This window comes from Psammomys obesus, unplaced genomic scaffold (genome assembly GCF_907164565.1).
Source record: "Psammomys obesus unplaced genomic scaffold, mPsaObe1.curated_primary_1811, whole genome shotgun sequence".
Lineage (NCBI taxonomy): Eukaryota > Metazoa > Chordata > Mammalia > Rodentia > Muridae > Psammomys > Psammomys obesus.
Window position 1 is genome coordinate 567,850 of NW_026592710.1, and position 28,000 is coordinate 595,849.

General features: G+C 46.6%; 1 protein-coding gene across 4 annotated transcripts; it reads right to left on the reverse strand.

Moving 5' to 3' along the window:
• Positions 1 to 295: 295 nt before the first annotated feature.
• On the reverse strand, positions 296 to 27,899 carry Slc35e2b (solute carrier family 35 member E2B). 4 transcript variants are annotated; one of them, XM_055615110.1, is made up of 10 exons: positions 27,566 to 27,896; positions 24,377 to 24,600; positions 15,973 to 16,412; positions 15,707 to 15,842; positions 14,807 to 14,934; positions 11,530 to 11,650; positions 8,555 to 8,608; positions 7,934 to 8,006; positions 6,801 to 6,946; positions 296 to 2,952 (listed from the first exon to the last, which is right to left on the reverse strand). In XM_055615110.1, exons 3-10 carry the CDS (start codon positions 16,292 to 16,294, stop codon positions 2,715 to 2,717), a joined length of 1,218 nt encoding a protein of 405 aa, XP_055471085.1. In that variant the 5' UTR covers positions 16,295 to 16,412; positions 24,377 to 24,600; positions 27,566 to 27,896; the 3' UTR covers positions 296 to 2,714. The 4 variants fall into 4 exon arrangements, with proteins under 4 accessions (XP_055471085.1, XP_055471088.1, XP_055471087.1 ...); XM_055615113.1 differs by having other exon boundaries at positions 15,973 to 16,416; XM_055615112.1 differs by lacking the exon at positions 27,566 to 27,896 and adding an exon at positions 27,234 to 27,535.
• Between the last annotated feature and the right edge of the window lie 101 nt (positions 27,900 to 28,000).

Here is a 28,000-nt window from a genome sequence, read left to right on the forward strand (position 1 = left end):
GCTCTTCCAAAGGACCCAAATTCAATTCCCAGAACCCACATGGCAGCTTACAGCTGTCTAAAACTCCAGTAGCAGGGGATCCAACGCCTTCAAACAGACAGACATGCAGGCAAAACACCAATGCATATAAAATATGAATAAATTATTAAAAGCATAAAAAGACTTTTAGTAGTAGAAAATTTGAGGGTTTTACTGTCTCCCCTTCATCCTTCTATCCCACGTGTGCTGCCAGGGATCAGCTCAAGGGTCTCACAATGCATGGCAGTGATGAACCACAAAGGTATACTCCAAACCATGGAAGTCTTAAAATGTATTTATTTTTAAATTGTGTGTGTGTGTGTGTGCGCACATACATGGGCCCTGTTTGTGTACACCCAGAGAAGCCAGAGGCATCCAAATCTGTAAAGCTGTAGTTACATGCAGCTGTGAGACACCCTACATGAGTTCTAGGAACTGAACTTGGGTCCTTAGTGAGAGAACTAGTTCTTAACCACTAAGCCATCTCTAGAGCCCTTAGAAGTATTTTAGGTATAGTGAATTAGCAGGCAGCTGGCTCAGAAGGTCCATCCAGCGTTGTTTACAACAGCCCAGAGGATGACATGGGCTCAGGAGGAATTATCTCAGACAAGTAACAACACCTGGTGCCAGAGGTTCCACATGTACATTAGTAACCATCCACGAAGAACACTGTATTCTGTAAAAGTACTAACAAAGTTAATGTAAAAAATACTGTGATGGGATGGTCCTAACAAATGGCCAAGCAGGGCCATTCCAGGCCTGTCCTGGAAATGCTGGAGGAAGCAGCTGGGTGTGGCAATGATACAGAAGGAATGTAAAGCTGGCCAGGATCCTGGTGCTGGCCTGAGTTCAGACTGCAAGCCCTTCCCTCCTCTGATGAGGGCAAGTCTCAAAAGCAGCTTTACAGCAAAGTGTTTTAAGAAAATCTTTGTTTTCCTTTCTAATCCATAACCTTAGGAAATCAAAATGGGCTGTGAGGCTGGTGAAGTGGGGAATTGTGTCATCACAGTGGGCCATTTCCTAATTACACAGGCGATACAGGCAGAAATTCCCACTAAAAGTAAGCAGCCAGGCATCTGAGGCTCTGAGCACACGTAGACAAGTTCTGGGGGAAGGCCAGAGATCTTCCTACAGCACCCAAGCATGCGCTCCTCTGTCTGTGTCAGCAGCTCCACAGCCAGAGTGTGAGTAGACAGGCCTAGTGCACAGACTAATCCAGCAGCCACTATCTGCCCTCCACTGGATCTTTATTTTGGGGAGAGCAAAGAGGAAGGAACAAGAAAGCTGGGCAAAGTCAAATACAATGTCTTCGTAGTGGGGTGAGCTCACATACACAGTGAGGACGAACCTAGCCTGTGCCCAGCACTCAGCTCATCTTGTTTTAAAAGGCGGCCTGCAGACTAGAAGGCCTCATTTTGATCCATCATGGCAGATGACTTTTTCAAGTAAATAAAACTTACACATAATTATTGCTTTTTCACTTCAATCTATCTCTTCAAAGGGCTATTTTTGTGTTTCCCAGATAAGAAGAGAACCTGGAAACTAGCAAAGCACCAGGGCACTGAAGAAGTGCAGCGAGTAGAAGTGGGGCTTGGGACAGGAAGTGCTGGGGGCTACCATTCACAGGTCTCAGAGTTTGGCTTAATGGTGAGTCTTAAGAACCGGCTGGCCACAGGTTGCACCCCATACACAACTCACAAAATGATGACTAATGTAGAACCTCAGCATTTCATGCCCAAGGCTCCACTGTCATCTTCCCTCTGCCTTGAGCTGGCACTAGTGACCCTGGTGAGAAGGTACAGGCTCTGGGCACCTGGTGGCTCAGGACATGCCTCATATGATCCCGAGGAAGAGCCAGTTGTGTGTGTAAACTTCGATGCACCTTACCCGCAGGCACTCCAGGACCCTTGGCAGGTGCCTGCTTTGTTAAAAAGCAGTGTTACTTTAACTGCAGCAGAACCTTGTAAGCTCCAATGCTCTGCCAAACTTCCAGTTCGTCCATCCTGAAGGGAGCCTTTGCAGGGTAGTCAGCCCTGACATTCACAACAGCTTCACATTTATCATACCCAAGATGGAGAAGAACTCCAGGGCAGCTGTTCAAATCAGACATTTCTCCGACCTTCCCAGAGTGGGGCAACCATCACATGGGCAGCAGAAACGTGGGCCAGCAGCCCTGGAGCAGGGTAGCCCAGTGCAGCACAGGCCAAGAAGAGGAGACTTTCCCTTCACATAAACCCTGTCCCTCTGTGGCAGAAGACACTGGTCTCTGCTGTCTGCCACTCTGGTTTCTCAGGGTTTTGTGGCTCCATGCTGGAGTCATGGAACTGGCATCTGGAACTTCTGTTTCAGAGACTGTCAGGACCAGGAGGCTTCCATGCCTGCGATGGAGGTGGGCATATAAAAGTTGAGGTCTCCTGAATGGCATTAAGCAGAGAGCGACTCACGCTGGTACTGGGGCCTGTGCTTGTCTCACAGCTGGCCCCACTGAGGTACTGTCCCAGCTGCAGCCTGGGTAGTATGGCAGGATTGCTGCAGGTCGTTTGATTCCTCTGTCAGGCAGAGGCCAATTCTCAAGTTACCCATCTGATGTCCAGCGAGGAGCAAGATTGCTGCCCTGCTCAGTTTGCCTTTCTATCCCAGCATGCAGTGCCAGAGGATAGCCTAGGCTGGGATCCAGGGAACGCAGCCTCAGGAGCTCAGTGGTGCTGTCTAGAGTCCTGGGGAGCCAGCGGCTCTGTGTCATCCTCAGGGCCTCGGCTGGTGGCTGTGACCAGACTCCGCATGGTCTCCTGCTGATACTGCCTGGCCTTGTTGTAGAGGAAGACACCCACTATGACAAGGATGGTGCCAACGGCAGACAGGCTGGTGATCTTGTTGCCAAAAACGATGATGCTGAGCCAGATAGACAAGGCGTGTTTCACAGTGCTGGCAACGCTACGGCAACAGAGCAGAGGGAATGGTCAGGTTCTGGGCTCACACCCAAACTGGGCTGCTGCTGGCAGTGACTGCCAGATGTTACACGATGCATGACTGCTGTGCTGTCCAGCCAGGGTCTCGGCCCCAAGTGGGGCGTGGACGAGGTGTCCACCACAGAGGGGATGGGAACAATAGGGGGTTGCTTGCAACTTTGTTCTTTTACTTCTCATGTTTAGTTTTTTTAATGAAAAAATCTCAAAATAAGGGTGGAAGAAATGTCTCAGTGGGTAAGAGCAGTGGCTGCTCTTCCAGAGGACCTGATTTTGGTTCCCAGCATCCAGATGGTAGCTCAAAATCGTCTCTAACTCTGGTCCCAGGGAATCCGATGCCCTCTTCCGGCCTCCATGGGCACCAAGCACACACATGATGCTCACATATACATGGCAGACGACACCTGTAAAATGGCTGCCTCTTTTAGAACAATAACCAGTTCTTTTAAGTCTCTGCCAGGCCTCCTCCCAGCTTCCAGGCCAGCCCCTTCAAACTTTCCTCCCAATCGCTCCTCCCTCAGTTCCCCAACTGTGAGCTTAAGCCATCCCTTCTCCCAGTTTCCCCAGTCCTACCAGCTCCAAACTGTAACAACTGTTCTGCTCAGCTCAGCTTCCCCTGGCTCAACCGTCTAATGGTATCTTCTCCACCAACTGCCTTCTCTTCTCACTCTGCTAACTGCCCCCTTTCTCAGCCTCGGCTGACTTTTTATATCCTCTCCTGTTCCTAGAAATCCAAGAGGCAAACAACACTTAAGGTCATAGTGTCAAGCAGTTCTGACAGCTAAATTCTTAGAGGGCAGTTGGCCAGCAACTGGGGACCCTTCAAAGGGCCAGGCACACAAAATAAATCACCGCAACACCCATACAAATTAAATAAAGAGACTTAAAAGAGGAAAACTTCAATCAGAAAAGAAAAGGAACACTGTGACATAGCCTCACCACCAGGACTTGATGAACGGCATTTTGTCATATTTGCTTCAGCTTTTGTTCTTTTTTTCCTCCTTCCTTCCTTTGGAGCTCAAGCAAACATCCATTTCTCTAAATTGATGGGGCTTTGAATCCCATTCTGATTCCTAAATACTGTGATTATAAGTGCGCGTCTTCACACCCAGTTTGGCCTTAGCTTCTTTGTCTTTTTTTATTTTGTTTTTCAAGATAGAGTTTCTCTTTGTAGCACTGGTCTCATTAGACTGTTGCTGAGTAGGGATTTCAAGCTCACTGGGGCAAGTTTGATCTTCATCATCAGCGAGCAACCATCAATCCAGCAACCAGCAACAAACAAGAGCAGGGGGCAGAGGTGGCAGCAGGGGGAGCAGCAGCTGCCACAGTCCCTCTCTGGGCTCTAGCATTTATCAAGAGTCCCCAGCAGGCAAAACGATGCCCCTGCTGGAGCATGAGACAAATTATAGTCAGCTGCTGTGGACAATCTGAAGAAGCCCCATATTCTACACCTGAGATTGAAACAAAAAACGTATTTCCAACATAACTGGGTTTTTTAAGAAACCAAAATTCTCACTATTATTTCACTGTGTGTGTGAGTTTCCCTGCATGTCTGTATGTGTACCACATGCATGCTTGGTATTCACAGAAGTCAGAGGAGGGCATCAGGCATCCTGGGAATGGAGTCATGGATTGTTGTGAATCATCACTTGGGTGCTAGGAATCAGCCCAGGTCGTCTTCAAGAGCGACAAGTGCCCTTCACCTCTAAGCGAGCTCTCCAGTTCCTAGACTTAGTTTTTTGAGACATGGTCTTGCTTTCTACCCTAAGCTGGCTCTGAGCTTGCAGGGGTCCTCTTGCATTAGCCTTCTGAAGGCTGGAATTAAATAAGTGGCTTCAACACCAGTCTCATTATTTATTTGGAAAAAAAAAATGTTTATTTGATTCTGTGTGCGTGTGTATGTACCTGACTGTGTGTATATGCATGAGTATGCAGGGGCCCACGTAGGCCAGAGGGGGGTGTTAGATCCCTGGAACTGGAGTTACAGGTGGTTATTAGTTACCACTGGGTGCTGAGAATCGAACCTAGGTCCTCTGGAAGAGCAGCTAGTGTTCTTAACCACTAAGTCATCTCTTTCACACTTCTTTTTGAAAAATCAAGAACATTGAAAATGACATTTTAAGCTGGGCATGGTGGTGTATACCTTTATACCCAGCACTTGGGAGGCAGAGGCAGGTGGATTGCTTTGAGTTCGAGGCCAACTTGGTCTACAGAGTGAGTTCCAGGACAGCCAGTTACATAGAGAAATACACACACACTCACACAGACACACACGGAAAAAAGAAAAGGAAGGAAGGAAGGAAGGAAGGAAGGAAGGAAGGAAGGAAGGAAGGAAGGAAGGAAGGAAGGAAAGAAAAGAGGACGGTAACACTTCGGAACATCTCAGCCTGGTGGACATGGGAGAAGTTTCCCCCCCGTGTGCCCGTCCTGGTTAGCTTTAACCTGATTCAGCGCAGACTCATCTGAAAAACAAGCCTCAGGGGAGGGATCCCCAGATCAGGCCGGTCTGTGGGCATGTCTGTGCGAGATTGTTTTGTGTGTTAACTCATGCAAAAGGACCCGGCCCACTATGGACTATAGCATTACTTCAGCAAGCAGTCCCCAGCTGTGTGAGAAAGCCAGCCAGCATGAGGCAGTGAGCAAGCCAGCAGTGTCCCTCCATGGTTTTCGCTGTACTTCCTGAGTGAGTGCCCTGGCCAGAGGCACTGCTGTGTGAAATGGCAAGTAGCCGTCTTCTGCTTCCTAAAATAACTTCCCTTAATGATTGACCGTGGCCTGGAAGTGTAAGCCAAATAAACCCTCTGCTGTCCGTGCTACTTTTAGTCATAGTGTTTTATCACTGCAACAAAAAGGAAACTAAAAGAGCATTCCCTCAACTTCGCACCAAGCAGCAACAGATCTAAGTGGGCATGTGAGAATTCACTGCACCAACCTGGACTTAGTGGCGGCACAATCAGAGTATGTGCTCATCTGTCTTCCAACTAGGCACAGACCTGCGTCCCTAGTGCAGACCCAAGTTAGAGGAAAAGTTCTGCTGGCCTTTCAACAGTACAATATGGTCAGAGCTACCTGCAGCCGTGCTAGGGACAACAACAGTGGACCCCTTTTGGTTTGCTGCTAAAGTGTGTCCACCTCTAAGTTGCCCATTTGTCAAATCTGTCCAGGCATGAACTTGAAAAAAACGTGGACAGATTCTTTAGTTCCCCAAGTTTCCAGCAATGGAAACTGGCCACATATGTCTATCAAAAATGATAGCCAGAAGCCAAGTTTGGTGGCATATGCCTGTAATCCCAGCACATAGGGAGGCAGAGGAAGGTGGATTTCTGTGAGTTCGAAGGCAGCCTGGTCTACAAAGTGAGTCCAGGACAGCCAAGGCTATACAGAGAAACCCTGTCTCAAAAAACAAATGCACATGTATATATGTATACATTATATATACATATTTAATCAATATAAGTATATATTGATTAACATCAAATAAGGAAGTAACTCTCTGGTCACTGTACATCCACATGAAGTACTCAGGAACAACACGTGGCCACCAGCTCCTGTCTGGGACAATACAAACAAATAGAACATCCCATTATCCTGACAACTCTGCCAGCTCTGTTCTAGACAGAAAAGTACCCAGAGTCTCAGAAAAATTCCTGCAACCTGGGTGCCTAGAAAGAAGTTCCCTGCAAATCTATTTCATGCAGTGATGGCACAAAATACCCAATGAATCACATTGGCCACCAGGAGGAAACCTGGGTCTCATCACTGTGGAGGAGACCCGCAACTATCTTCCATGGCTCCTGGAAAATGGGTTCCACTCACCTGAAAGTCACAGGGGAGATCTTTCCCATGAGGGCATATGCAGTGACACTCTGAAGGTGAAACAAGGCTCCGTCCGTCAACAGCAGCAGCACAATGTCCTGGCTGTAGCTGAAGCTCTTCCCGCTCCTACCGATCACAGGGACATCCTATGGCCAAAACAAAAGGACACTGTTCTGGCCTGAGTCTCCCTGTCACCACCACTGCTGAGAAGACACGATCTCACTGGTGCCCAGAGCTGGAAAGCACTAACACGGAGCACTCTGAATGTCCTCGCGAGCAATTTGTCAAGACCATCAGAACAAGGGCCACAACATAAAATGTTTCAAGCAGCCATTCCAGTTCCAATATACTATATTCCAAAGACACACTATTTGAATAGGATGTAGATGTGAGGAGTTCCTTTACCATCTGTGGAACTGTGGGGGCAAAATAAAGCTCTGTTCCACAGCAGGATCTCTATAGAGTTCTCAGTACAACATTTTAAGGAAAAAGGTTTACACAGGCACACATTTCCACAAACTGACAGATGCCAGGAAATATGTCATGAGTATCTTTGTACCCACAAGCTCACTAGATGAAAATTTAGGGAAGGGGTTAAGGGTGGGGTATTCCTCCCAGTTTGGTTGACTTAGGTAGATTCAGGGACACATTCATTTAACACTAGCACTCAAGATCCTGAGGCATCTGTAAGTTTGAGGCCAACCTGGCCTACACAGCAAGTTTCAGGCCACCCAGAACTACATAATGAGACCCTGTCCTGTCTCAAAACAGCAACAAAAGCCTCTATTGACTATTTTTTCTTAATTTTTTGGTCTTTCGAGGCAGGGTTTTCCTGTGCAGCCTTGGTGGCCAACAAACTCACTCTGTAGTCCCTGCTGGCCTCAGACTACATTGAGATCATTGAGATCCACCTGCCTTTGCCTCTCAAGTGCTGGGATTAAAGGTGAGCACCACCACTGCCCAGCTCTACTGACTACTCAGCAGTGGGTAAATACCATTTCTATAACAGAAGATAAATTGGGCAAGCCTAAGAACCCTAACAAAACTGAGTATTAGCCACTCAGCCTTCTTCTCCTCAACTGTCGGAAGGAAGCAGCGGCCCCAGGGTGGTGGGTGCCAGGCTGGAAACCCACCATGAAGAAGGTCCATGCTGGAATCAGCAAGGCCACAGCAGCAGCGCTGGTGTAGAACTGCAGCTCCGGGGCCCTGAAGCGACAGAAGACACTTGGTCTTTCCCATGCTTGGGTCGAGGCTCCTACTATTTTCAGCAAAGACAACTCTAAAGAATCAACAATCTAGAAATGCGTCTCCCACAATGACAAGGACAGCCTTGGCTCTCTAGAAAGGGAAAGGGTCACCATAAACTGAACTAGCTGTTTGGTGGTCTGAGAAGGAAGCTGGGAAATAGGTGGTTTTCTTTCAGTTTTTCACAAAGAACTGTCAAAGCTACACAAACCAGGTGAGTTCAGGCTCCTGGGGTCAGCATTCAGAGCTGTGCAAAGATCGGAAGTCCTATAGGGCCTTATGAAGCTAGAGTCAATGCTGCCATAGTAGTGCATGGCTTTGATCCCAGCATTTGGGAGGCAGAGGTGGGAGGACCTTTGAGAATTAAAGGCCAACCTGGTCTGTCTGGTGAGTTCTAGGACAGCCAGGGCTACACAGAGGCACTGTCTTCCCCTCCACACCCCAACACTAGGGCTACCACCTCCGCCTCCAAAAATAAAACTAGAAGCCCTCTTCCTGGAAATACTTACGAGAACCTGTATTTGTCCCCACTGAGAAGCTTTTTTGAAAAAACATTCTGCAAACTAGAACAGAGAAAGGATGTTAAACATTTAAGTCAGTTAGTGAATAAGGAGATGATGACAACAGCTGCAAAGCTGAACAGCCACTGGCACTTACTTGCCTGAGGCCAGTCCAGTACCAGGTGTGTCCAGGCATCCTCTCACTGGGAAGCACAACTGTGCCTATTGTCCCTACAGACAGGTGAGTAGAACATGCAAGCCTGAGTGACCTGCCATCTCAGACATCACAGGACCACATGGGCTTGCTCTGTACACTTTGAAAAACCCAACAAGGGAAGTAGAGGCAAAAGGATTAGGAGGTCAAGGTCATCTTCAGATTCATAATGAGTTCAAAGCCAGCCTAGGCTACATAGGACCCTGTCACAGAAGCCCAAAAGAAGGGCTGGAGAGAAGGTGCAGTGATGAAGAGCACTTGTTATTCTTACAAAAGGCCACAGGCTTGGTTCCTAGAACTGACATGGTGGCTCACAACCTTCTATAGCTCAAGTTCCAGAGGATCCGGCATCCTCTTCTGGGCTCCATGGACCTCTGAGGGTATCAGGTACACATGTGATACACGCATATGCATGCAGGCAAAACACTCATACATATACAATAAAAATAAATCTAAGCCAGAAATGGTGGCACACTGGAACACAGCCTTGATCCCAGCACTCAGGAAGCAGAGGGTTCAAAGACAGGTCTAGTGAGTTTCAGCCAGCCAGGACTAAGTAGAGAGACCCTGTCTCCAACAAATGAACAAACAAACAAACAAACAAACAAACTGAAACCAACCATAATAAGCAAAGTAAGCATGCAAACAAACAAAACCAAAATAACTCACTTGGAATGATGTTCCCATAAATCAGTAACTTTAGAGCCCAGGCAAACAAGGACCCTAATTGAATAAAACTATTCATGCATACAAAACTCCAGTGGAAAAAAAAAATCACAGATTTTTAAGCCAGAACAGACACACCACAGGGAAAACTCGCAAATAGCCAATGGGAACATAAAACAATTCTGGCTTCAAAGATGACCTCAGAGTCATGAGATGGGGCACGGCTTCAATCCCAGCCCTCAGGAGGCAGAGGCAGGCAGATCTCTGAGTTCTAAGCCAGCCTGGTCTACAGAGTGAATCCAGGACAGCCAGGGCTATACAGAGAAACCCTGTCTCAAAAAACAAAAAACAAATAAAACAACAACAAAAATGACCTCAGAGACCAAAACTTGACACAGTGGGACACTGCTGTCCAGCCTCTCACTAGAGAGGGGTCTTAGTGTAGGAAAAGGTGACACCAATCCTCATGGACAGAGTAGTTTCCAAGGAGGCTGCCTCAAACAACAGAACAGCACAGATCAAGAGCATCTGCAGATGTTTAGGACTCATCTGCTAATTTTGCCTTTTAGAAGCTCAAGTAAGCTTAAGTAAGAAAATAGGCAAAGATTCATGTTCCCTGCAGATTGGCTACTGAATAGAATGTTTTGTATGTGTGTTCAATCGAGAGGAAATCACAAATACCAGGCTGCGGAAAATGTCTAGTGATGAACCCCTTCTCAAACAAGGGTTTCTGTGTGGTGTAACTCTATAGGTACCTAACAACCACAAACACGGCGCAGAACAGCCTGGAGGAAATGCCTCACTGAATAAAGGACCGGTTAAGAATGGTTTTTATTTTTATTCACGTGCATAATTGCAAGGTCAGCTGTTTTCTTCAGCAGTATCGCTGATAACAAACTTATATATACTTATGGTAGCTGTTTTTTTTCTCTTAAAAATAGAAAAGTTAGACATGCCTTTAATTCCAGCACCCAAGAGACAGAGGCAGGTGGAGTGAGTTCAAGCCCAGCCTGGTCTACATCATGAGTTTCAGGACAGTCAGAGCTAAAGAGAGAAACCCTCTTTCAAAAACAAAAAATGGGGGACATGTTAAACCGATTAGCAGTTTTGAAAGAACAGTTCTGGGGTGAACTTCAGTGATAGCATGGAGGAGAGGACATGTCAGATACACTGTATGTGCCTAATAGCTGTCATCTCAACACTCAGGAGGTTGAGGCAGGAGGACTGCAACCCAAAGTCAGCCTGGAAAGCCAGCGAGAGAAAGGAATCAAAGAGAGAAAAGAAACAGGACTCGAATATGACATCTGTCCTCAGCTGACTGTGTGCCCAGAACACTAACACCAACCCAACATTTTGCCTCAGGGCCTTTCTACATGGCTGGCATCTGCCCGAGAGTTAACTTTTTATCCTTAGCTTTGCAGCCCCAACTCCAAGACACAAATAGTCTCCCGACCAGGAAGAGACAGAATGATCCAGTTGCCTGGCTTTACAGCCTTCAGTCGGTCTCTGGCTTCTTCCTTGGTTTTACTTAGCTTGCTATGTGACATACAGGGTTAAGCTTATATTCTTCATCAGCCAATGATATGCTTAGAATTGTCATATTAATAACAAGGGTTATCCTACAGTATGACGCACACAGAGGATGTGTGTGGCTAGAGGTGTAGGTGTGCGCATGAATGCCAAGATACATGTGACGGTCAGAAGACAACCTCACTGTGGGCTTTTTGTTTGTTTTGCTGTTATTTAGAGTAGTATCTCACTGTATTTCCCTGGGCAGCCTGGAGCTCACAGCAATTCCACTTCTGCTGAGATTACAGGCAACTGTGCCACACCAGCCCAACTAACCTGACTATCACAACTACCCTGACTGTGTAGCACATCCCTCTAGTGAGCATGTAAGAATCAGGGTTACATATCACCAAATTCCAGCTGGCTTTGGGGAAAATGCGCCTGATCGAGCTTACTGTTGTTCTTCCTGAGAAATCACAGGACAGCGGAGCTGGCTGTCACAGGGGTGGGACTCAGCTAGCTTGGATGTGAACATCTGTGGACACACCGCACACAAGCCCTCCTCCATCGCTTCTTCTTGTGCTTTGTGACTCACCAATCCATAATGTTGGTGGACAGTGCGGCTGAGAACCCCAGAATGTTGAAGCTTCTCTCCGTGGCGGTGCACAGGGCTAGCCCTGCCATGACTGGAATGAGGGACAGGTTGACCAGCAGCCCTGACAAGAACAAAACAGGAGTATGCTTAAGTATGGGTGCACACAAATCACGGCACTTAGGTATAGGAGGGAGCCCTGTGGGAGACAGTTTCCTCCTTCCACCATCAGGCTGTCACACTGGCAGCGCAGCTAATCCTCCAGTTTATTTTTTGGGGAAGAAAAAACAAAACAAACAAAAAAGCAAAACAAGGCAGGTCTGATGGTGCACACATTTAATTCCAGCATTTGGGAGGCAGAAGCAGATGGATCTCTGAGTTGAGGCAAACCTGGTGTCCAGAGCTAGTTACAGGATAGGCAGGGCTACACAGAGAAACCCTGTCTTCAAAACAAAACAACAACAGCCACAAAAAGCTCACTATACAAGAGATTAAAATGCTCATTCAGGGACTGGAAGGATGGCTCAGCAACCGAGAGCATTTGCTGCTCTTCCGGAGGACTCCAGTGCGGTTCTCAGCACTTACTTGGGGCTTATCACTGGTGTGACTTAGTAACCGGGCATCTGACACTTTCTTTTTCTTTTCTTTTTTTTTTTTTTTTTTTTTTTTGGGGGGGGGGGAGGTTAGAAACAGGGTTTCTCTGTGTATCCTTGGCTGTTGTGGACTTGCTCTGTAGACCAGGCTGGCCTTGAACTCACATTGATCCACCTGCCTCTGCCTCCCCACCCCCCACCCCAGCCACCGAGGTCTGGGGTTACAGGGGTGTGCCACCATGCTGGACTTGATCTGACACTTTCTTCAGGCCTCTGCAGGCACACATATACACACACAAACACACACGCACGCACAGCATGCGCATACACATAAATAAATGTCTTATTTAAAAATTCATTCAGTGCAAATGCAAATCTCCTTTCCCACCTACATTAATTTGGGAAATGACATCAGGTACTATTCAGCACCTTTTCAATCTTACATACTGGACTTATTTCAATAGCCAAAGAAAACAAGGACATGTGCCCATTCTGGTTATCAAAAGTAACCATCACAGTTCTCAGTTCAGCCCAGCCTAACCTCAGAAGAAATGGTTCCTGTCCCGTGACAGGCTGGTGATGCCTAGCGCAGGGACTTGAACTTTCCATGGACCTCCCTGGGAAGTAATAAGAAACCAACAGATCCCTGAGCCTAGGAAAGGACACGAAGACCTCTTCTGACAAAAGATTACCAAACAAGCACCTCTTGGTTTTCTATGATTGATATTATCCTCCGTCTCCTTGGTAGTTTTCATTAAATGGTATGTATAAATATGTATAAATTTCCAGAGAGACAATATGTATAAAATTCCAGAGAGACCTACACATATGTTACCTTACCTGACTTTGCTTCTGGCCAACTGTGGCATAGACAACACCTCTGTCCAACTTGGGTTTCACAAGGGTCAGAATTCCAGGTCTAAGTCTGGCATTTTCCAGTCTGTCCTCTGGGTCCAACTTCCATCCCAGGCCAAGGAGCTTCTCAGCTACCACAATGATCACTGAGGCCAAGGAGCTTCTCAGCTACCACAGTGATCACTGAGGCCAAGGAGCTTCTCAGCTACCACAGTGATCAAACGCCTCTTGGGGAGATGGTAACACTACCAGGCTACTTCTCTCAGTAAACCTAAAGCCCCTTGAAAACCTAGCACCTCGCTGGGCTGTGATGATACGCACCTTTAATCTCAGCAAGGGAGGCAGAAGCAGATGGAACTCTGAGTTTGAGACCAGCCTGGTCTACAGAGTGAGTTCCAGGATAGCCAGGGCGACACAGAGAAACCCTGTCTCAAAACAAGCAACGACAACAAAACCCAGCAAAACAAAAGAAAAGACTAGTACCTCAGCCATTCTCCAATGTCTCCCTAACAGATTCCTTTTTGATAAATTCCACCAACTTTTATTTTTTATTTATTTGTGGTTTTTTGTTTTTTCTTTGAGGCAGGGTTTCTCTGTCCTGGACTTGTTTTATAGACCAGGATGGTCTTGAACTCAGAGCTCCACCTGCCTCTGTCTTCCCTGAGTACACTGCTGTATCTGGCTTTAAATAATACTTTTGTGTGGGTAACTTGATATGGCTCATTTGTCTCATATTGCTTGTGGTTGTTAGGAATTGCTCTTCACCATTTGATTCTAGTTGATTGATTCTGAGCCCTGATTCTGGTTTACAGTATTTTTTTAAAAATTGTGCAGTTCCAAAGGCACTCAGGAGAACAGTCTTGCAGGAGGTCTGGCTCTTCTCCCTCCTGCCACTGTAGGTGGCCACTTGCCTTCATTTCAAGGTACTGTCTTTGTGTGCACATGCGGTGCTGGAACCCATGATGGAACCCTAACCTCAGCACACTAGGGAAGAGCTCTGCCACTGATACATGCCCCCACCTCTGACCTCTTCTCTTATTTAACATAAGCAAATACAAACATAAATCAATACCTTTCTTACTTATAAAACATTTCTTTTTTGATGTACTATTATGTACCTTTTATTTCAGTTTTTCATTTTATTGTTATTTTGTGTGTTCTTCATGCATGTTATGTCTGTGTAGCACCTGCATGCAGTGCCCCTGGAGGCCAGAAGAGGGCATCACACAAGGCTCCCCAGGAACTGGAGTTACAGACATCTGTGGCTGCTGGGAATTGAACCAGGGTATGTTGGAAGATCAACCAGTGCTAAACCACTGAGACACTGCTCCATTAAATTTGAATATGATAATCTTGAATATGCCAATTTTTATTTTTAAAGACTTGTCTTTACTAATGTATGTGTGGCTGTATCTGTGAATTTGTGTCACTTGTGTGTGCAGGTGAACTCCACAGCCAGAAGAGAGTGTGGATTGCTGGAACTGGAGTAACAGTCAGTTGTGAGCCTTAAATGTGGATCCTGAGAACTAAATTCAGGTCCTCTAGAAGATCAGCAAGTGCTTTTAAGCACTGAGCCATCTTTCTAGCACAGAATATGCTGATTTTTAAAAGCTTCGTGGGTGGGAGGGGCGCCAGAGAGACAGTGGACCAGGGCACTGGCTGTTCTTGCCGAGATTGGGATAATTCCCTATGCCCATATAGTGGCTCCCTGCTCTGAGGCGCTCTGGAAAGCTGAACAAGACCCAGATCATGACAGGTAGACAGTGACCCTATAGGTGGACAACAAGGAGGAGGAGGCCCAGCCCAGGCAAAAGGACCAGGGTAGTCCTTACCTGTATACTCCCCCAGGATCATCCGAGACATGATAACGGTGAAAATGGGAGCCGAGCTCTTCACTGTCTCAGCAAAGGACACTGCCACATTCTTTAGGCTGACCAGCCCCAAAACCACTGTTGCAAACCTCAAAACAAGAAAACAACATCATAATTGCCAGGCACAGTGGCAGATGCCTGTAACCTCAGCACTCAGGAGGCAGAAGCAGGCACATCTCTGTGAGTTTGAGGCCAGCCTGGACTACAAAGTGAGTCCAGGACAGTCAAGGTTATACAGAAAAACCCTGTCTTAAAACAAACAAACAAACAAACAAACAAACAAACAAGGGAAAAGCATCATGAGAAGGACCTGTCTGTTTATAAAAGAGACTCCAGCTGCTCAGTCATGACCAGTGGGCACATCTGGTCCCTCTTCCCAATGAGGAGGTTGAGTCCTAGGTGAGAGTTACACCATTACACTCAAGGATAGCAAACACTTTCCAACCACTGTTGAATTACTTCATTTATTTTATTTTATTTTTTTAAAGTTCGGGTCTCACTTTGTAGCTCTGGCTGTCCTGGAACTCATTATTAGAGCAGACTGGCTTTGAATTCAAAGAGATCCACCTGCCACCATCTCCCAGGCTCTGGGATTAAAGGCATGTGCCATCACACCCAGCTGAATTACTTTTTATGGTTGCCTTACAAAAGAATTTGAGAAAGAATTCATGTAACATTAAAGACCTCAAAACCAAAATCTAACTGATGGGTATGCCACAACTAGATGCTCCTACAGTTGTATCCTGGGCCCTGAACACAGCACTAATTGCCAAGGTCTCCAATTAGGTTCCCACACTTAGTAAATAGAAAGGTATTTCATATCTATAATATAAATATATAAGACAATCAACACATTTTTACCTCATGAGGCCCACAAAGAGCATTGTCATGATGAAATTGGGTGGATAAGAGAGCCGGGTTTTGTGTTGATATAAACAGCAAGGAACAAATATCTTAACACATCCAATTAATGTCGTTGAGAGCATCTGCACAGCACCTGTGGAGGGAGGCATGAGGCCTGGCTGAGCACATCACCCTTCATCCCTCCCTCCTGGTGGTGTCTGGCTTCACAGTGCTGGGGCCGGCAGGAGTACACACTGGGCCAGGAACAGGCCAGGCGGCCTTACCTAGCATGCTGGGCTCTCCTTCCAACAGGGACAGGATGTACTTGTTGAGAAACAGTGTACAGAAGCTGAAGAAGAACCAGAGCGTGAGGTAGATGACGGCCCTTGAACTCCACACACCCAAGTCCGACTCAATGACAGTAGTCTCTGTGATGGTGACAGTGAGCAGACTCTCCTCTGGGCTGCCATCACCTTTGGTAAAGACAATCTTCTCACTCCGGTGGCCGAAAAGGGAGCCCCACGTGAGAAGTGTGTTTCCTTTCGGCTCTTCTTCGCAGCCAGGTCCCGTCTCTTCCGGTGATTGGGGCTTTGTGGATGATGGCATGCTGAGGAGCTGCTCTCAAGGATGGACCACATGCATCAAACCAGCTGCCCAGACAGCGGGACACAGCTGCAGGAGGAGGCAGCCGTCCCGGTCTGCACGAACATGGACCCCAGCATGCCTGCCTCCAGCAAAGCAAGAAAGCAAAGGTGAAAACGTTCAGAGACCACATTACTAATTGTGCACATCTCATGTTCTTTAGTGATCTTCTGTGTTAGACGCGCGTGTGCACCTGAGTGAGTGTGATATGTGAGCGCATGTGCAGGCACACACGTGGAGGTCACAGAGCAGCCTGGGGTCCTGCCTTTTACCTTGTTTGCCACTAAGTGAAGTGGCTGGTTACGAGCTTCTGAGGGTGTTCCTGTCTCTGTTTTCTTTCTTGCCTTCCAAACATTCTCCTGCTTTTGTTTTTCTATTTTGCCATTGAAGCACTGGGATTATAGTTGCCTGGGCCTGGAGTCGGCACTGAGCTTAGAAGGTTCCAAGCTGAGGCAGCCCTCTTCCTCTCCCCAGGCTGGTCCTCTCCTGATTGGCTCAGCCCAGGCCAGGCTCTGCCCCTGGTCTCTAATGAAACTGTTTGCATCTTCTCAGCCCTTTCAGGGACCAGGAAACACCCAAGAACAGAAGGAGCTCCCTGTTTCTCCTGGACTGCTATCCCTAATTTTTCATGCCTGCTTGTTTCGACACACCTTCCACAGATACCCTTTGACTTTTATCCAGAGCTTCTACCTGTTCCCAACTAGAAACCACACTTAAGTTTTTTTGTTTTGTTTTGTTTTTTTAAGATTCATTTATTTATACAGCATTCTGCCTGCATATGTGCCTGTGCAGCAGATCTTACTATAGATGGTTCTGAGCCACCATGTGGTTGCTGGGAATTGAACTCAGGGCCTTTGGAAGAATAGCCAGTGTTCCTAACCTCTGAGCCATCTCTCTGGCCCCACACTGAGTTTTTAGTTTATGAAAGTCCTACTTGTTTCCATTTGAAATTGGCCTGTTCTCATTTTGTTCTTTCAATTTCTCTTTTACATCTTTATGGTCCCTGCTTGTTTCCTACCATAGACCATTGCTCCCTAGGCCCACTTTTCCCCTGATGTACTGGACAGGTGAACGAGCATGTTGAAGTACACCTCCTTGCCTCTTGTCCTGGTTTGAGGTTTGCCCAGGTTTGCTGCTTTCTAGACACACACTATGCTTATGGCATCAGCCTGATTCTTGGCCTAAGGATGTTCTGACCTTGTGCTAGAATGCCTTCAACGAGATGTCAAAGGGTGTTCAGACCTTTGCTAGAATACCTACAACTCTACTGCTCTTAAGGCCTCATACAAAGCCTGTAGATACTGGTACTTTCCTAGTTCTGGCCTTGAGCAGGTTCTCATCTTTGACCTGCTCCATCTCATGAGGACCAGTGTCACCTCCTTCCCAAAGAAGATATCAAAAAATTGCTCCATGCTGAGGAAGTATGTCGTTGGGTAGAGTGCTTGCCTACCATGCACAAGGCCTGAGGTTTGAGCTCAGTACTGAAACAAACAATAAAAAGCAAGAACAACAAGAAACAAAACAATATCACCATCAAAGAAGCCTTAGAAGGCTGTCACTCGGGCTTCCTGGTCTCTGCTCCTATGGTTTGGAGTTCTGGCTGCTCTAGAACCTACTTCAATTCCTAGTAGTCACATGTAAGCTCACAACCACCTGTAACTCCAGTTCCGGAAAATCTAATACCCTCTTCTGGTCTCCACAGACACCGGCCTGTGTATATGATTCACATACATGCATAAAAACAAAACACCCATACACATAAAAAAATAAAATATAAATTAAAAAGGGCACCTCTTCCCCATCCCTTCTCTTCTTTTTATGTGTAAGAGTGCTTTGACTGAACGTGTATGAACCATGCGTGTACCTGGCGCCTCCGGAAGTCAGAAGAGAGTATATGATCACCTAGAACTGAATCAGAGGGTTGTAAGCCACCACGTGGTTCATGGGAACCAAACTCAGGACTTCTGCAAGAGCAACAAGTATTATTCTTTTAATTTAATTTTTACCTGTTTTGGTGTGAGGGTCTCAGATCCTCTGGACCTGGAGTTACAGACAGTGGTGATAGGGTGGGTACTGGGAATAGAACCTGGGTCCTCTGGAAGAGCAGGCAGTGCTCTTAACCATTGGGCCATCTCTCCAGCCGTGCAACAAGTATTCTTAACCACTAACCTCCAACTGTTTCTGAGGCACACTACAGACAATAGATCTGGATTGTGCATCTAGCCTCAGCCCTGCTGGGTATCAGGATTTCCAGCACTTTAGTTCACATCACACTTCCATGTCTGCACGTGTCTGAGTCATGGACCGCACCCTAGGTACTCTGCTCACCTGCCTGTAGTACAGAGGGCCTCACACTGGGCTGGGAGAGTTAACAGTCTGCTTTGTTCTTAGAGTCTACGTAGCCACCCTCTCCACCCATGGGTCTGCCGAGTCTCATCATTACCTTGGTGTCACCTGATCCTAGCAAGTATCATTCTTTCTCCCATTTTGACCCCTCAGGACATAGGGGAAGCCTGCAGGCCATTATGGGAACAGCAGCACTCCTTTAGTCTTTCATTCACTGTTGTTTTCTTCTTCTTTATCACTGGCAATGCAACTATTTGGCTCTAGTGACAACCAGCTAGTAGCTGAACCCCCTAGACTCTAGGAATGGCTAGGCCCTGTACCTTCATGAAAAAAATTCATGTTCCACTATATCCCTTTTCCCTTTCCTGCCCTAAAGAGCAGTCTTGACTGAAGATGGAGTGGCCAATTTTACTATCTGGAAGAAAAAGTACAGAAACAAAAGCCACTGAGAAGGTGACAAAGCAACGTCGGCACTTAGGACATCCGTGGCCCTATACCACCCCTCCTAGGCTTCTCATTGCAGGAGCTAAATAACCCATGAGAGTCCCTCAAACAGATGTTTTAAACAGCCAGACTTTGTCCCATGCTCTAGCCCTCCAAACCCTGTTATCTGGGTTCTGCACCTCTGGCCTCATCTACTGCTCATTCATGGGCTCTATTCTCCCAGCAATCCAGGGACTATCCTAACAAACAGGATATAAACAGTACAGATATTCTTTAGCCACCACTGAGCTTCAACACTATACCAATCTGCATGGCAAGAGTGACATTCAACACTCAAGATGGCTCAGCTGCAGTCCTCCAACTCTGGGATTCCCCACAATGGAACAAAGTGAACTGACTTTTGCAAGCTGTCTTCTGATCTCCGCACCTACCCCATGGCACACATTCCGCCACCAACACACCAACACATACAAATAGGTCAAATACAAATAGGTAAAATCTAATTTTTTAAATTTATGAAATGACACTCAACAAACATCCATCAGGTCAATGAGCACAGATTTGAGTGAAGCTCTGTGTTCTCAGCAGTAGCAGATCATGCAAGCAGGTTACACACATTACAAAACAAAGCTTGAGTTTAAATGTGTACGTTCCTCTACTCACACCTACACAACCATCTCTTTCTCCAGGACAGTCCTTTCACTCAGCTTTCCTCTGGAATGCATAACATTTTAGGCAAATTTTTAAACAGTAACTGGTCCTTGTCCTCTGGTGAGGCAGTGTGCCCACCAAGGAGCCCTATGAAGCCAAGGGTCATTACAAGGCCCCACATCTCAGCCCTCAATACGCATGCCTGATTAAGAATTGAGGGAGCCAGGAGCTGGTTTCCTGTAGCAGTAACTTAAGCAAGAAGATAATGTTAAGCAGATTCATTCACATCCACACAGCAGAACATTCCATCATGTCATTACTGTGCAACAGTTTACAGACCAGTGTGTGCATCCTCTAACCAGCACTCAGGCTGAGGTGCTCAGAGCATCCATTCCTCCTCTCCAGAGCTTTTGCTGGCTTGCCCTCGGGAGTGGAGACAGTCATCACGGCATGTGCACACATTCATCATCGTAAGACTTCACACCTACTTTCTCCTGGACTGTCTAAGACCTTCCAGCCATGTCTGTTTTTCTGCCCACAGAGTTCTCCCTGTCTCCTTCCTCACTACACAACATTAGTACCATAAAACATCTAAACTCCCCATGTGCACATTGTCACAGCCAATGTCACAGGAGCCTAATCTCCCCTTGAAGGCATCTCTCACTGAACCAAGCAGTACAAGTTTCTACCACCAATTCTGGACTCAGATGAAGACCAAGGATCTACAAACAGCAGGCAAAAAGAAGAGGCCTAATATTCCCAGCAGTGAAGTCACAGAACCTCAAAGAAACTTCAAGTTTCAGGTCCTTTGATCATCCAAGGGCAGCCAAGAAAGGAGAAACTAAGAGAAGCCCCACCCCGCACCACTGAGACACAGAGGAGGTTTTGTTCACTCCACTAGTCAGAAGTACCTGACAGTGCAAACGCAAAGAGATCCATCTGTCAGTTGTTTAGACCTGACCTTTCAAGGGTCAGTGTAAGTAGGGACAGTGGCGCAGTTCTGTAGGCTAAGGTCGTAGGAACCTAAATTTGAGGCCAGCTTGGGAAACGTAGAACTGCTTCAACTCTCCCACCACCATCCAAGAAAGAAAGGAAGGAAGGAAGGGAGGGAAGAGGGAAGGAAGAAAGTACTGATGTATGTATATTTATCAATATATGTACCTATCAACATCCATCCATCCATCCATCTATCTATCTATCTATCTATCTATCTATCTATCTATCTATCTATCTACACTGAACATGTTACAAAAAAATCTACCACTGATATATATCACCATATCACCACCCTAGGTCTTTTTTTTTTTTTTTTTTAGGATCTTATGTAGCCCAAGCTGGCTTTTGAACTCACTTATGCAGCAAAGGATGACCTGAACTAATCCTCCTTCCACAGGAGTGCATCATGAGCCCTAGCCAATACGCTCCCTTTGCCCAGGAAATTCTAAGATTTTGAGAACTGTGAAAGGAACAAGGGACAAAGGCCAAATATATTCCATACTGTAAGCAAATGCATCATTTCCCAGAGCGCTGGGACAAGAGGGACACAGCAAGGAGAGGCTGGCCCCACTCTCCTGTATATGTCCTGGCCCACCTGTAATAATGCTTGATTAGGTTGTGGCTAGTGCTGGGGTGCCTTTTAGAAGATTCAAGCAGGGGCTAGAGAAATTGCCTTGGGCATGTCTCTCTTTACAGCAATAGAAAACTAAGACACATACCCACACATAACTTAAAAATAATAAAAATAAAATAAAGAAAAAGTTTCTAGCCATAGTAGTTATGCACCTTTAATCCTAACACTTGGGAGGCAGAAGGAGATAGATCTGTGAGTTCAAGGTTAGCCTATTCTGCATAATGAGTTTCAAGCTAGACAGGGCTATCCTGTTAGAGCCAGGATCAGTGGCACATGCCTGTAATCCCAGCACTCGGGATTTAAGAAGGCAAGAAAGACAAGTGGCCTAGGTGATCCAGCCTCACAGACTGTTCCAGCTCAGACTTCAGTGAACCCTGCACTTTCCCATCAGCAAATGGAACACTAGCGTTCTTAGGACTTGATCATTATCCCAGTTTTATTGGGGCCTCCAAAAGATGCCCCTAATGAGCAGGAAGTAGTTTTAAGAGAACAACATTCCCAAGAGGGGCTGGGTGGGTGATTTTGGTCATTCTATAGGTTATGAATGTTTGTAGTTGGTTACTGTGGTCGGTCACAAGCTGTTAATGGTCTTGGTCAGGGAGGAAACAAAGTAAAGGAGGTTAGATTAAGGGATTTCTCTCTTTCTTTTCCTTTCCTCTATCCTCTTTTCTCTCCTACCTAGTGCTAGGGAGAACAAGGTAGAGAAGGGATGAAAAGAGAAGGAGGTGTTAACGAGAATGATAGGGTAAAAGGTAGATTATTGAATCTACTTTTAAACTAATAACTACTAATCTCAAATAATTTACATTGGTATACATTTTTGTATATTGATACAAATTTAAGGTTATAGTTTGCTTTGACATAATTATATATATACACACACAAATATATATGTTTCAACTCTTGTTTAAGGTATCATACCTATGCAACTCATTTAAAAACGTAATGGAAAGGTCTAGTTTTTGAAAGCTACTATTACAAACTGTTTAAGGTAAGTAAGAAACACAGGTTAGTAATAAGTCAACTTGTGGCCTTGTTAGGTACTACTTTAGTTAATTACAGAAATAACCTTTATTTAGTTTCCTGCAAATATTTTCAAAGTTAAACAGATCATAGTAAACAGCTAGAAACAAGCAGTGCTTGCCTATTCAGATATACTATAGATGGTCTTCAAAATCTTCAGAGATCTACAGAATATGGCATTTAAAGATGTTTTATTAATAAAAGGCTTTTTTTTTTTTTTTTTTTTTTACAGTGAGTCATGGCAACTCCTGGCAGCTCCCCCATTCTACTTCAAGGATGGGCATGGTGTTTGCTCCAAGTGTGGCAAACTGCCACCAGGCAAAATACTGCCCTTGCCTCAACTGCAGAGAAGCAAGATATCCAAGCCATGTACAAGCAGGACACAGAAGAAGTCAACTGCCAAGCTTTGCCAAGACAAGGCAGGCAGTCCTTCACAATTCCTGCTCAAGTCTGTCATATGCTGAGCCAGAAGGCCAAGTATGATGCCCCAGTGTTGCCGAGGAACTTGGGTCACTGTCCAGCCAGCCACTGTCCCTGTCATTTCTGCAGTTGTGGAAGCTACTTGCTCTACGCCTCCTGTCTACCCAGGTAGTAGTTACCCTTCTCAGGTCTCTGACTGGGCTGAAGACTACACAGTTACAGTCTCACAACTAAACGGAAAGTTGTTTAGGGTTTCAGAAAATGTTTTAAGGTCTGAAAAGATAGTTAATTTAGGTACAGAACTTTGGACTCACCAAGGCAAAACAGATAGTAGAGTACTTTCTCCAAGGTTGCCAAATACAAATGGGCTAGACACTGTGAATGTATTTTTTTTTTTTAAGATTTATTTATTTATTATGTGTACAATATTCTGTGTGCATGTATGGCTTCACACCATAAGAGGGCACCAGATCTCATCCTAGGTGGTTGAGAGCCACCACGTGGTTGCAGGGAATTGAACTCAGGAGCTCTGGAAGAGCAGTCAGAGCTCTTATCCTCCAAGCCATCTCTCCAGCCCGTGAATGTAATTCTTACTTAATGGTTTTCATAATTGTTCTTACTGTATATAGTTTATTGGTATTGGAGAAAGAGTCTTTTATTGAACTAAAAGAGGGAGATGCTGGAGAGATATTTTGTGAACCGTGTAAAGATTGTCTTCGTATATTCAAATGCTGATTTCTGTGCCAGTGCAGATCTGAATACAAGCCAGACTTTGGCACTGTCATTAGCATATATATAAATGCTGCTTGGACTCACTTTGTAGACCAGGCTGGCCTCAAACTCACAGAGGTCCAGCTGTCTCTGCCTCCCGAGTGCTGGGATTACAGGCATGAACCACTGCATCCCACAGCACTGTCATTTTCATGAAGCGTCTCCTGTCTCAATGTTTTATAAGCATTGTTCTCCATCACCTTCTGATTGGTCAAATAAAGAGCTGAACAGCCAATAGCTGGGCAGGAGAGGATAAGGTGGGACTTCCAAGCCCAGGGAAGGGATTCCAGGTGGGGACCAAGGAGAGAGGCAAAGTGGCCACCTGGACAAGCAAGGGGCTCACAGCTGGGAAGGAGGGCAGGCCACTATTGGGAAGGTGGGTTAGAACCTTGAGTACCTGCCCAGCTACAGCGCCTGAAGCTTTTAATAAATTCAACAGGTCTCCATGTCATCATTCGGAGCAAGGGCAGGCACGGAAACCAGCATTTGAATAAGGGTGTTCTTTGCACAGTGCACAAAAACATCACTGCAATGGGTAAGAACACTGGCTATTCTTCCAGAAGACCCAGGTTCAATTCCAAGCAATCACACAGCAGCTCAGAGCCTGTAATTCAGGAGATTCAGTTTCAGTATCCTCCTCTGGCCCTAGGCACTCAAATAGTGCACAGATATATATGCAGAAAAACACCTATACATTATTAAAAATGATGATGATGATGAGCACATGATCATACTAATAGAAGAAACCTCTGAGCAGTTACCTGTTTCAGGGCGAAAGCTGGAAGGGCTCTCACACTAAGCACAAAGTACAGCCGTGTTGGTCTTGTAGAATCAGGGCTCAGGAACTGCAGACTGAACAGTAAATAATGTGGATAATGGCAGCCAGATTCAGTAGTGAAGACAGTATCAGATGTAGGCAGCACTCAGGCTACAGCCCAGCTCCCACTCCCATGCAAGGTTCTCAATAAACGAGTCTTCCCTCACCCTGCAAAGGCACAGAAGACAGTTACCAATCCAGAGGGAATGGGGACAGAACAAGTGTCAGTAGAATAAAAATATAAAGTTAGTTATGGGCTCTGTGTAGGATCAGAGTATCATTTGGAACTACAGATGGCTCAGTAGTTAAGAGCACTAGCTGATTTTCCAGAGGTTTGATTCCCAGCACCCACAGTGTGGCTCACAACAATCTGTAGCTCCAGTTCCAGGGGATCCAATGTTCTCGTCTTGTCTCAGAGGGCTCCAGGCATGCACAGAGTGCAAACACTCATCCACATAAAATTAAAGATTACTTGATGGCTATCAAAATAATCACATGGATAAGCTCCTGAAGCTCTAAGCCTGGCGGAGTGTGACTCATCCAGTCCTGGGCCGCCTCACAGTTCATAGCCCACACTTCATATCAATTACAGAGATAAGAAGTCTTAGCCTCCACAAAGCTGAAGGTCAGCAGAGATCTGGCATTTAAGAACCCACAGATGATCTGACCTACATGGGCCTGGAGGCCAGTTAGAACTGCTGAACTTGAACTTGTGTTTCCAGCAACAGCCGCCCTACCCTGTCGCTGGCTGTAAAGGTCTGGATCACCATGTCCCTCTCAGATTATAAAGTACATCCAGAAGAAAAGGTTAAAAATTAAGCTAAATTTCCCTTCAACTGGCCTAATAAGACTCCTTTGGTGGCCAGGCAGTGGTGGCACCTTTAATCCTAGTACTCAAGACCCAGAGACAGGGGGATCTCTGAATTGGAGGCCAGCCTGGTCTACAAAACAAGTTCCAGGACAGCCACAGCCACACAGAGAAACCTTGTCTTAAGATGAAAATAAACAAAAGATTCCCTTGCTGGGCAGGCTTAGCTCATGAGCTTCTACTCTAGCCTCTGTCATAAACGGTACAGAGCTGAAAGCAAAACAAACCACACAGCACTCTAGGCCAGCAGCAAAGATGTGAAGTCAACACTACAAGAACCAACAGTCCCTCATCTCAGCCAAAACGCTAGTGAGATGATGAGGAGGGACATGATGATGATTTTGAGGCAGGATCTTAAAGGATCGCTAGGCTGGCCTTGAATGTGTGTTTTCCTGTATCAGCGTCCAGGATGCTAGAATCAAGGCATACACCACCGTGCCTGGTTCACGATGTCATTTTTATCCCACTCAACGTTAAATTTTTCCATATTTTAGTTCCATAAACCCCTAGTTTAACAATGTCTGTTCCTGGGCTGGTGTGACGGCTCATGCGGTAAAGGAACTTTCTGACAATCCACCTCCACATATATGCCATGACATATATGCTCATCCATAACTTGATTAGAAAGCTTGTCCTTAGTGGAGGATGTAGCCCACTCATAGAGGGCCAGCCTAGCATCAAAGCCCTAGGTTCAGGGGCTGGAGAGATGGCTCAGAGGTTAAGAGCACTGTCAGCCCTTCCAGAGGTCCTGAGTTCAATTTCCAGGAACATGGTGCCTCACAGCCATCTATAATGAGATCTGGTGCCCTCTTCTGTCATGCAGGTGTATACGCAGATGGCACACTCCTATACGTAAAATAAATAAATAAAATCTTTTTTTTTTTTTTTTTTTTTTTAAAGAAAAGCCTAGGTTCAATCTCCAACACAAAATGGAGGGACAAAAAAGGGGAGACTAGGAGTAGAAGGAATGGAATATCCTTTCTGAAAAAGAGGACTGTGGATGTCCTCAAATAACATGGCCAAGACATCTGGATTGGTAGTGGTGATTTAGAGAAAACATATCAAGCCTACAAACGCTATGCACGTCTGAGAGTTAATTTCAGGGAAATAACCCAGAAAGGGGCCTTCTAGGACTCACAATCTGTCCACCCCATTTTGCTTCTCTTTTTGAAATGTATTTATTTTTTATTTTATATGCATTGGTGTTTTCCTTGCATATCTCTCTGTGTGAAGGCCTTGGAGCTCCTGGAACTGGAGCTACAGACAGTTGTGAGCTGCCATGTAGGTGCGGGAATTGAATTTGGGTTCTCTGGAAGAGCAGCCAGTGAGTGCTCTTAACCACTGAGACATCTCTCCAGCCCCCTTCCATCTTGCTTCTAACACTGACGCTAGAAGCCCTGGACCACGCAGTAAGGAAGAATTTGTATTGAGGGCAAGTCACTCCTGACTGAAGTGACACAGTGCAGCTCTGTGGCTGTAAGACAGTATTTATCCCTTTTGAAGAATGGATACTTTGAGGACTTTTTGTGTGGCATGCTCAGATTAAAGGCGTAAATAGTTGAGGCCGTCCACCATTCCAGCCACAGCACCTCCACATGGTGGACATATGTTCTCCAGCTCTCCATCATCTGTCTACACTGGCAAAGAACCACTTTAATGAAAAGCCTTCCTCTCTCTTCATTCAATGGGTCTTCCCTTGCTATTTAAAACTCTTTCATTCTCCTTTCAAATGTGCCTTGCAGCCTGGGATACTGGTAGCGCAGTCCCGTAATCCCAGTGCTGACAGGCTGAGGGAGGGTCACAAGTTTAAGGCCAGCCTGGGCAACCCTGTAAGACCTTGTCTCAGAAAGAATGCTTAATAGAATATGTTCATCCCATGGGAGATAGGGGGGCTCAACAACAACAAAAAACGGCCATTGAACAAGGAACCCACCTCTAAACTGTGTTTTGCTTTTTTGTTTTACTCTTTTCCACGTTTCAAGGACTCCAACCATCAATGTTGCAGCGAAACTGTTTTATGCCAGAAAAGAACCGCTTGAGGAAAAGACGACCAGCTGGCCAAAGTGAAGTTGCGGCGTGGGAGCTGGCTGAGCCGTCCACTGCCCAGCACAGACTAACATGCTAAGGGAGCCGGGGTCAGGCACCGCCAGCTGACAGGGCGCCTGCACCTGCCACGGGGGGCGGCGCCTCCTTCCCGGCACCTAGCGCGGTCACAGCCCGCCCGCGATCGCGCCGCTGCCCATCGCTCTGTCTGCACCACCCTACCTGCGCGTCCAGCCCCGGGAAGTCGGCCACCTGAGCGCCGGTGCCAACCCCGGGCTGCCTGCAGGGCGAGGCGATCCAGTCCCCGACCCGCCTCAGCTGCGGGCTGCAACGGAGTTTACTCAGTGCGGGCCGCCCACGCCCACGGACGGCACGGCCAGGTGCCCCGCCGCTGACCCGGGCGGAGCGGCCTCAGCGAGCGGTCCGCAGCACGGGGGAGCGCTGCCAGCCTCTGGCGGCCCGCCAGCAGCGAAGCTCAGGCTCTCCGAGCTCGGACACCCGGGGGCGGGCGGGAGCCGGACGTGACGCACAGGAAGTGCCTACGCGCCTCTGCGGAAGCTCATCTGCGGTGACTGCGCGCCGCCGAGGACTCGCCTAAGCAGCGCCCCCCGCGGGCACACGCGGCCTCCTCCCAGGCCCTTGTCCACCGGCCCGGCG

What these genes read in the sequence shown, in the direction of transcription:
- Slc35e2b (XM_055615110.1), bottom strand. Translation starts at nt 16,294, where the DNA reads ATGCCATCATCCACAAAGCCCCAATCACCGGAAGAGACGGGACCTGGC. An exon ending in GATCCTGGGGGAGTATACAG is followed by an intron (nt 11,651 to 14,806) that starts GTAAGGACTACC and finishes TGTTCTTGTCAG; the next exon opens with GGCTGCTGGTCAACCTGTCC. An exon ending in ATCTCCCCTGTGACTTTCAG is followed by an intron (nt 2,953 to 6,800) that starts GTGAGTGGAACC and finishes CTGTTGCCGTAG; the next exon opens with CGTTGCCAGCACTGTGAAAC.